Source organism: Bison bison, unplaced genomic scaffold (assembly GCF_000754665.1).
Source record: "Bison bison bison isolate TAMUID 2011002044 unplaced genomic scaffold, Bison_UMD1.0 scf7180017864518, whole genome shotgun sequence".
NCBI lineage: Eukaryota > Metazoa > Chordata > Mammalia > Artiodactyla > Bovidae > Bison > Bison bison.
Genome location: NW_011495071.1, coordinates 13,600,909 through 13,611,227, shown reverse-complemented (window position 1 = coordinate 13,611,227; position 10,319 = coordinate 13,600,909). Strand labels below are relative to the sequence as shown.

Here is a 10,319-nt window from a genome sequence, read left to right as displayed (position 1 = left end):
TGAAAGGGGCGTGCCCCTCCTTTCCGGAGCCCCCTGGGGACTTCAGCTGTTTCCCGCCGCTCCCTTCCCAAGTGTAACAGGTGTAATGGTAACCACTCCCACCCCCCAACCCCCACCCCCGGTTCAGGACCACTTTTTGTAATACTTTTGTAATCTATTCCTGTAAATAAGAGTTGCTTTGCCAGAGCAGGAGCCCCTCGGGCTGTATTTATCTCTGAGGCATGGTGTGCGGTGCGACAGGGACTTTGTATGTTTATACGGCAGGCAGGCGAGCCGCGGGCGCTCGCTCAGGTGTTCGAAATAAAGACGCTAATTTATACCGCGGTGGCTCCGGCTTTCGCTAGGGTTGGGGACTGGATTTTAACAGCGAGGGAAATCCGCAAACTGGGCCAGCTGTACCGCAGCGACCCCTGTAGGCGGCAGGCGGACTGCAAGGAGGAAGCCTGGGGCCTTTGGGAGGGAGGGGTGTGTATGTTTCCATTACGTGAGGAGGTTCTTCTGACCATGACAGCACGTCACAGCACACAGATCAGAAGTTTTCATGTCAGGATGGATATTAGAGCGATCTGAGTCGTTAATAAAAGGTCCATGCGATTCTGATTTAAAGTATCTGCCACCTAGATACCCACAGCCAGGTACTGGTATTTTTCAAACTACTCAGTTGATGCTGAAGTGTATACGGTTGAGAATCACGCCCCTCCAGACACAGAGTGAAGCCAGGTATGGTGTCCCGAAGGATCCGTGGAAAATTATGTCCTCCAGATGCCACTCGAAATCCTCATAGGTATCATAAGGGGCTTAGAGCATTATGAGGAAAAACTAAATGAGTGTGAAGGGTACTTCCAGGCTCTCGGTGATAGGTGTGACCGCAAAGGGCCAGCATGGACGGCCAGGCAGGCACAGACACATCTACTGTAAGTAGCCCAGCACTTAGAGCATCTTGGCACTGTCGGATCTCGTAAGAAGACACGGGTCCAGAGCCTGCAGGGAGAGGACAGTGTGCACAGCTGCATTGTCACAGGTGGCATCAGTGCTGGTTTCAAGCTATAAACACCCTGAGAGCTGAGAAGGGGCTACTGATTTAGTCAGGGTGCTGCGGAGGGCTTCCTGGAAGAGGCGCCACTTGAACTGTGTCTTGGGAAACGAAAGAAGACAACACATGCACAATGCCACAGACCTCCCCTCACACACACATACACATGGGGGACACGCACACATACTCAGGGAACACACACACAGGGGACACACACACGTAGAGGAACCTCTGGGAGGGCACCCCGGATGGATGGCTTGGCAAAAGCCAATTCCAACCCCTAATTCACATACTCTTGTCACCAGGACCTCAATGGCTCCTATAATCCCACTCCTACAAATGTTTTTTTCCCTGAAAACCTTACAGGCCCCTTTTCAAGGGCTCTTCTCTCCCAGGAGGGGCAGGTGTGGAGAGTGCCTGGGGAATGCAGGCAAGACATAATGGCAGAAGGAAGAGCTAGGGTTCTGCTCTCTGCTCTAGGAGAGCCTCAGCTCTCCCCAGTGTAGGGCCCCTGGGGAGCCACCCAGGGCTCTTTGCTGCTACTAATGATTCTCCACTTTTCATCTGGCTGCCACCCCAGATGTGCCTTGGGGTTCTTTACACTCCCTTGGGATCCCTTAGGGCTCATTCATGAATTCATTCATTCAGAAGATGCCAGGTCCCAGGCTGGGTGAAGACAGAGACTTATGGACACAGTTCTGACATTGGGATGCACCCAGACATTTTGGGAGGCTGGATCTTTTAGCAACTGGTTACATGGTGATGAATTAAGTGCTCGAATGGGGACGTACATGGAGAGGAGTGCAGTAGGAACAGAAGGTATAGACAGCAAGCAGACCCTAATAAGAATCTTAAAGGAGTTGACCAGAAAAGAGCTGCCAAAGAAGGATGCTTCAAGCTGAGGATATAGCAAAGGCCAAAGACCCAAAGGTGACAGAAAGTAAACTATGCCTTCACACAAGGGGCCAGAGGTGAGATGGGGAAAAGGCAGAGGTGAGGCCACAATGGACCTCAATTAGGCTTTATCCTGAAGGCCATAGGGAGCCATAGAGGAATCTAACCAGGGGAAGAATACAAAGAAATCTGTATTTTAGAAAGACCAGTCTGAGCTGGCAGAACGATAAGAGGGAACTAGACACGAGACTTGAGACTTGTCAGGAAGCCACCAGGGTTGCTCAGAGGAGATATGGTATGGCCTGAACTGGGGTAGTGATTAGGGATGGGAGAGAAAGCGGAATAGAGACAGTGGTGCCAGATAAAGTGTAGGGGTTGACAGGACAACGGAGAACCTTGAGGGCAGAGTTCCTACCTTCACACAGCTTAAAGAGGGAAACAGCCACTAGACAGAGACTCAAGTGATGTTAGAAATGGTGGGTAATACCACAAGGAGAAATAAAGGGAGGGTGCAGTGGGAGATGATGATGGAGTACGAAAGAGTAATCAGGCAAAGGGAGGAGGAGACAGAGCTTCTGCACTAAGGAACCAGTAGCCTAGAGGGTTATGGGCTCCTGTATATAAGAAGAAGGCTCCAGTAGCTTATAGGGTTACTATAGCCTATAGAGAGCTAGTGTGCAATTTGAAAAGGGGGTCTCTTCTTTCCTAAGGACGCTGTCCTGCACCAGGGCCCATGGCTAGGGACGAAGAGTAGGCTGGCCTTCAGCCCTCTCTCACCTCCGTGGCCAGGTCTTCACAGAGCCTTGTGTCTGGAGGCCCCAAGGAAGGCGGGAGAAGGAAGAGCCAAGGGTGACCCTGGGCTCTGGTTTGCTTCAGGGTGGAATGTGGTGCTATTATAGAGATAGAGACCTCTGGAGAAGAAGAAGCAGGGATGGGGGCAGATTTAGTCAAGGACACTTTGGTTACAAGTGACAGAAACCCAATTCAAACAAGGTTAAACCCTACAGGGAATGTGTTGGAAGGACGAAGGGCCGTTCACATAAGGGAGCAGGGAAGCTGGGACTGGAGCCCCTCTTGCTCTTCGACACGCTTCCTTCTTGCCTTCTCTCTCTCCTGGTCCATATTGGTTTTCTACAGCAACTCAGGGGTTTACCTCACCATTTAACTCCAGTCTGAAAATTCCCAGAAAAAAACTTCAACTAGATCAGCTTAAATCATGAGGCAAGATTTGAACCCAGGCAAAGAGGTTCCAGAGACTGCATGCTGAGTGGCCCAGCCCTAGAGCCTCTGCAGAGGAAGTAAGGAGAGAGGAAGAGAGCATGTCAGGATGCAGGGGAGTAGCTAGAGAGCAGCCACCAGAGTGGCTCAGATGGTAAAGAATCCACCTGCCAATGCAGAAGACCTGAGTTTGACCCCCAGACCGGGAAGATCCACTGCAGGAGCCCATGGAAATCCACTCCAGTATTCTTGCTTGGAAAATCCCATGCACAGAGGAGCCTGGTAGGCTACATTTCATGGGGTTGTAAAGTCAGACACGACTGAGTGACTAACACTTTCAGCTAGAGATCAAATCACCCCGTGAATGATGGGGTTTGAGGTCCCCTCCTGACCTGTTTTTCATCTCAGTTCCCTGGGCAGGGCCAGAGGTGGGGGACATCTAGCTGAATCCCATTTGCAGTGTAGATGAAACATCCCTGTTCTTGGGGCCATTTTCACCTGGGCTGGATCTGAGGAGATACTGGGCCATGCTCTCCATAGAGACATGTGCGTATCTCTACACACGTGTGCTCACACAACAGCACACAAGAACTCAGAACATACCGTCAAAGCTGGTGTACCTGGAGGCTAAGGACGTTTAAGCTTTAGGTCCTGTCCCTGGCATGAAAAGCCCTAGAAATAGGTTCACATGGTTTAGTTTTTTCTGTTTTCTCACATATTTCAAAGTAAAATATTTTAGGAAACTGGTTATGACCATTGTTTCTATTCTGACTTCCTCCCTCATGTTGGGTGGCATCTATGGGCATGTTGAGGTCCTCTCGAGAGGTGTACATCTTATTTGGGTGTAGTGGAATATATTTTAAATAAATGAAATATAAAACAGAAGCAATAACAATGAACAATGAAATAAATTACAATGATTCTGACATTGAGAAAACAACTGTACCCCCAACATCTATTTAGATCATACCAAATGGAGCTGTTACCCTTATAAGTTCAAGGCATTTTTCTTAATTTTGAACAGGCTGCATTCTTCATATTTAAACCTTTCTTATCAAAGTCCATCTGAGAACTCTTTTAGAATGAATAAGCCCTTTTACATGCGAAAATACTGTATATTTTGTTAGTGCAATTTAATTCCTTAAAATTTGAAATATATCTATAATCTATTGAATAATGATTAAATACAAATTTTTGTTTTAAGTTTCTTTGTTAGTATGCTTAAAGGTATAATTTTATTCTATCTTCATTAGAGGAATGATGATAAATTGAAATTCCATTGTTAAAAGTTATTTTTAAAAAGGATGCTACTCCTGTAGCATTAAATTCCAGTATCTTTATTTAGCATAAAGAGAAAATGATTATTTTCCTGTGGAGCTAGAGTGATACAGGCAGTGCTGTAAACATTATTCTCTAAAGAGTTATGCAGAGCCATGACTCGCCATATATATATATAGTTTTAAATATTTTTGATGTAGTATCCTAGGACAAATTATAAATGGAATTGTCTCTGACTAGCATTTATTTAATTTGTAATTATGTAAAATAATACCAGTATAAAAAATGTACTGGCAGGTTTCCCTGGCGGCTCAGTGGTAAAGAACTCACCTGCCAATGCAGAAGATGCAGGTTCCATCTCTGAGTCAGGAGGATCCCCTGGAGAAGGAAATGGCAACCCACTCCAGTGCTCTTGCCCAGGAAATCCCAAGGACAGAGGAACCTGGCAGGTGATAGTCCACAGGGTTGCAAAAAGAGTTGAACACAACTTAGAAAATAAACAACAACAAAAAACAATTTATTAAAAGAGAGAACTTTTGAACAGAATTATTGATAAGTCTCTTGCATTGTTTGGTAATCTATTCAACAAAGAAGAGTGAATTACCTGAGCATATTGGAAAACGATTTAAGTTTTTGCTGGTCTAACACAAAATAGTTACATTAACAAAGATAGAATAAAATTCATAATATGCCACTATAACAAGACCTTAGCATCAACAAATTTTTAAATGAACATTACCAATTTAAAAGCCTTTAAGTAATCACCACACAGGAAAACTGAAAATACCTTGAACTCCTATAGTCCACAGATGAGAGAAATTTGATGGCACTTCTGCCAAATTTGACAATTTTAAAAGTGTACATTTTAGTTACACTTTCCAATAGATGTTTCCAATAGACTGGTAAACCTGAAAGAAACTTTCCTAAATTATCAATGATATCAAAATAAGTTTTGATCAACTGTGTTGAGGGAGAGACTGAATTAGCTCTCAATTCTCTGTATAGAAAATGATATTATAGAACCACATGAAGAGGCATTTAAAGAATATACAGCCTGATATGGGTGGAAAGGGGTGGGCAAGACTGAAAAAGGCAAAAAAAAAAAGAAAAAAAGATCCAGAAGAGAAAGGCAAAGGAGATGAGAAGGAAGATAAAGACCAAAATGGTGATGGTGATAATGATGGAAAAAAATAAATTGGTTCTAACTCAAGTTTTTTCTCTCCTATAAAACACTTAAATCCTTGGCACACAGCTCACTAGTATTAACAGGGACAGTGTGAGGCTGTGTAGGTTTTGTTTTTATAACATACAGCGTCACTTTTGTATAGTTAACTCTTTTCCCCCAGATAACATTTAACTGTGGATATTAATTCACAAAGAACTTCCTGGTAGAAGTGAGGTGCAAGTCCCAGCTGATATCAATGGCCACATGTTTTCCAGGATGTGGGCCTGGCTGTGCCTCTGACCAGCTCTGAAACCTTGGGAATGTGGCTTCACCTTTTTGGACTTGGGCTCTCTCTCCGTGTAATGAATTAATGAATTTAAAAGGTATGTTCCAGTTCTGAAACTAACTTAAAGCATTTCGGAGAAAGAAAAAGATAACTAAACAGGTCCTCTACAGATAAGGGAGCTGGCACCATGACAGATTCTTCTTAGCATAAGCAAATTATTTATAGCCTCCTGGTTTACTAATCCTTCTTTTACTTTTCACAATAAAAAAAAAGGGGGGATACAATTTACATATCACAAAATTCAAACTGGTAAAGTGCTGAATTCGATGGTTTGTACTACAGCCACAGCTTTGTGCAACCATCATCATTATCAAATTCCAAAACATTACTCCCCAAAGAAACCCATACCCCTTAGCTGTCACTGTCTCTCCTCGCCCCAGCCTGTCCCTACGAATCTGCCTATTCTGGACATTTGATGTGAATGGACCCACATACTAGGTGGCCTTTTGTGCATGGCTTCCTTCACTTAGCATGTTTTCAAGGTTCATCCATAGTGTAGCAGCTTAAAAGTACTTCATTCCTTTTTATATCTGAATAATATTCTACTGTGTGAATACATCCTATTTTGTTTATCCATTCCTCAAGTGATAGATATTTGGCTTGTCTCCATTTTTTTAGCTCTTATGAATAATGCTGTTATAAACAGTTATGTACAACTTATTGTGTAAACATATGATTTTAATTCTCTTGGGTATATACTTAAAAGTGAAATTGTTGTATATATCATAATTCTATGTTTAAGTTTTTGAGAAACTACCAAAGTCTTCCCCACATCAGCTGCACCATTTCACATTCCCATCAGCAAGGTATGAGTGTTCCAATTTCTCTGCTTCCTCAACAAGCGCTGTTATGGTCTTTTTATTCCAGTTGTCCTAGTGGGTGTGAACTGTATTTCATTGTAGTTTGATTTGCATTTCCTTAATGACTAACGATGTTAGCATTTTTTATGTTCTTCTTGGCTATTTGTATATCTTCTTTGGAGAAATGTCTATTCAAATCTTATGTCCATTTTAAAATGAGGTCATTTGTTTTTTTATTATTGAGTTATGAGGGTTTTTATATATTCTAGATACTAGACCCTTATCAGATATATAGTCTGAAAATATTTTCTCTCACTTTATGGATTGTCTTTTCACTTTGTTGATATTGTTCTCTGAAGCACTAAAGTCTTTTTGGTTTTGGAGTCCAATTTATCTATATTTTCCTTTTGCTGCTTGTATTTGAGGCATCATATCTAAGAAACCATGACCTAATCCAGGGAAGAATTTTATAGTTTTAGCTCTCACATTTTAGGTATTCGTTTAGTTTTAGTTGATTTTTCTAGATAATCTGAAGAGGGGATCCAACTTCACTCTTTTGCATGTGGATAGCCAATTGTTCCAGTGCTTTTCATTGAAAAGACTCTTCTTTCTTCCATCGAATTGTCTTGGCACCATTGGCAAAAATTAAGTGACTATAAAATGTATGGACTTATTTCTGGACTCTCAATTCTATTCCATTGATCTGTGTATCTACCCTTATGCCAATACCACACAGTCTGATTACTGTAGCTTCATAGTAAGTTTTGAAATGAGGAAGTGTGAATCCTCTAACTTTGTTCTTCTTCAAGGTTATTTTGGCTACTCTGGGTCCCATCCATTTCATGAACGTGTCTGAATAACCCAGTCCTGGTAGTATTTTCAGTAGCCACAAACCTTGCCCAATACACTATGGGAGGCTATAAAGTGGCATGTAAATTTAAAGCAGATTCATGTTGATGCACAGAAAGAAATAGTTATAAGGGAGGATGATGATTTTTTTTTTCATTTTCAGCCATATTTGATGAAGCTTTAATACAACAAATGTGGTTTTGTTAACTGAACATCATTTGGTAATTGCAAAAAAAGTTGCAACTGTTTTCATTGGCATTATGAATGCTTCCAAGTAAATACAGCATATTTAAAAGTATTATGTAGATGTGTTAGAAAGTTAATAACAATATTAAGCAATTGTTTTTCTGGATTTTTTAAAACATTTTTAGTATTTGTTGGTTTTCTAAATTTTACATTTGGTCTTGATTTCTTCTCTAAGTCTCAATAAATATTCACTTTTGTACACAACTTTCTATTCTTTTTTTTTTTAATGTGACCCCACCCCCACTCCCCACCCTGACCTCCAACCCCCACCAAATGTCTAAACTTCAGGCCTCCCTGGTAAGTCAGCTTGTAAAGAATCCACCTGCAATGCAGGAGACCCTGGTTCAATTTCTGGGTTGGGAAGATCCGCTGGAGAAGGGGAAGGCCACCCACTCCAGTATTCTGGCCTGGAGAATTCCACTGATGGAGGAGCCTGGTGGGCTACAGTCCATGGGGTTGCAAAGAGTCGGACACAACTGAGCTACTTTCACATTCACTTTCACTTTCACGCCTCACAGAACCTGGACCCAGCCCTGCACACTGCAGGCTGACTCAGACATGAGGGCCCAGAGAACACACAAGGTTCCTATAGGGAGTCGCAGCCATGCATCTCCAGCTACTTCTGGGAGAACTTGGTGGCTGCTGACTGGTCCTGTGGGGACACTCTTGCTGTAGTGCCCGCATCTACCCATTTTTCCCACACATGTGCACACCTGACCATCCTATGCATCCTTCACCACAGCCATCATCATTTCCCACTCCTCACCTTCCTCCTACATTCAAGAACAAGAGGCCAGGTATTGAGGCCCTTCTTCCTCAAAGTCAAGCCCAGGGAGGGCTGACGCTCTGCCCCTGAGGCCATACTGCCACTGAGCGACGGGCTTGGCTGTGAATGGCAGGAGCCCAGGAGAGAGACACGGGATAAGGCTGGTCACAGAGGGTTTGGAGGAGATGGGCAATCCGAGGGAAGGGGGATGAGGGAAGGAGAGGAAGTTAATGAGAGAGGCTAGCTCACTGAATCCTCACAAAATCCTCCCTTTACACAGCTGAGGAAACAGAAGTGTGGAGAGAGAATGTGGCTGTTTTACGCAGCTAGTAAGTAGCAAAATGAGCTTTGGAACCAAATCCCTCTCCATCAGTGGTCCCTGCAACCAGAGGAAGTTTCACCCTCCTCCAAGGAATTTTGACAGTATCCACAGACCTTTCTGATTTGTTCCGAATGGGGAAGGGGTTCTACTGACATCTGGGCTTCCCTAGTGGCTTGGTGGTAAAGAATCCGCCTGCAATGCAGGAGGCCTGGGTTCAATCCCTGGGTTGGGAAGATCCCCTGGAGAAGGGAAAGGCTACCCACTCCAGTATTCTGGCCTGGAGAATTCGATGGGCTGTATAGTCCATGGGGTCGCAAAGAGTAGGACACGTCTGAGGGACTTTCACTTTCTACTGACATCTAGTGGGTAGAGGCCAGGAATGCTACTAAACCTCCTAGGAGAGCCCCACGACAGAGGATAATCTGGTCCAAAATGTCAATAGTGCAGAGACTGACAAGCCCTGCTTTCGCACTTCCCTGGAAGATTCTTTACCTTGGCCCTTTTAGAGACTTTCGCTGGACTAAGAGATCTGAGATCCACTCGCCCAGGGATCACAAGAAAAAAACAACTGTACACCCCACCCCATTCCCAGCTTAGGCACCAGGCTCAGTGCTCACGCTACAGATCTGACAGCTACCATCACCAGTTTCCAACTACGGCACCTCTAGTTTCACCCTCCCCTGTCCATTGGAGGGAGGAGTTCTGATCTGCAGAAGAGACAGGCCTGTGTGGTACACTGCTTATTATCTCCCCAAAGCCTGCTCTGTGCCCTGGTTAGGTTAGTTCTCAGATTTGGCCACAAGATGGCACCCCAACCCACCAGGAATATGAAGGCTCCTGGCCTGGGAGAGAGCATATGGGATGGGCCAACCTGTATCAGGGCCTGCGAGGGGTGGACTTGGGCCAGTTCCAGAGCCTAGCAGGACCAGATCTAAGGCCTGCAAGTGCCAGGTGTGAGAACACAGGCCAAACTTGGCTTCAGGACTCTCTTCACCTCTTTCTAGCCCATATCCTACCTTAGCTCATTCTTCATCACTCCCATCAACCCCCTCCTCCAGCCTCAACAAGAGAAATGACAGAGCTGAGGTGTTAGGATATAGGGCTTATTATCATTCATCAATAAAGAAACTGACACAGAGAAGTTGAGTGATTTGCCCAAGGTCATAGCTAGTCAATGGTGGAGCTAGGATTTGAACACAAGTAATTTGGCTCCAAAGTTTATGCTCTTGACCACTGAATAACATCACCCCACTGTTAATTCACTGTACCCTGAGCCCTGCCTGTATACTCTTTAGTATCAGCCACTGATACCAAAAAGACACTCTGCGTAGTACCATTGCTTTCCTCTGCAAGGAAGGGAGCAAATGTCTATGAGTAAGAGGAACAGCTCAAAAGTGGTGAG

The 10,319-nt window shown here is 44.0% G+C and overlaps 1 protein-coding gene across 1 annotated transcript in view; it reads left to right on the top strand.

Annotated features, from left to right (window-relative positions):
- Nucleotides 1-10,319, top strand: part of MYOD1 (myogenic differentiation 1) — a 16,212-nt gene that overhangs the window by 1,955 nt on the left and 3,938 nt on the right. Inside the window, exon 5 of the mRNA XM_010830663.1 lies at nucleotides 265-465. Coding sequence (XP_010828965.1) covers nucleotides 265-465 — 201 coding nt within the window. The remainder of the gene's footprint in view (nucleotides 1-264; nucleotides 466-10,319) is intronic.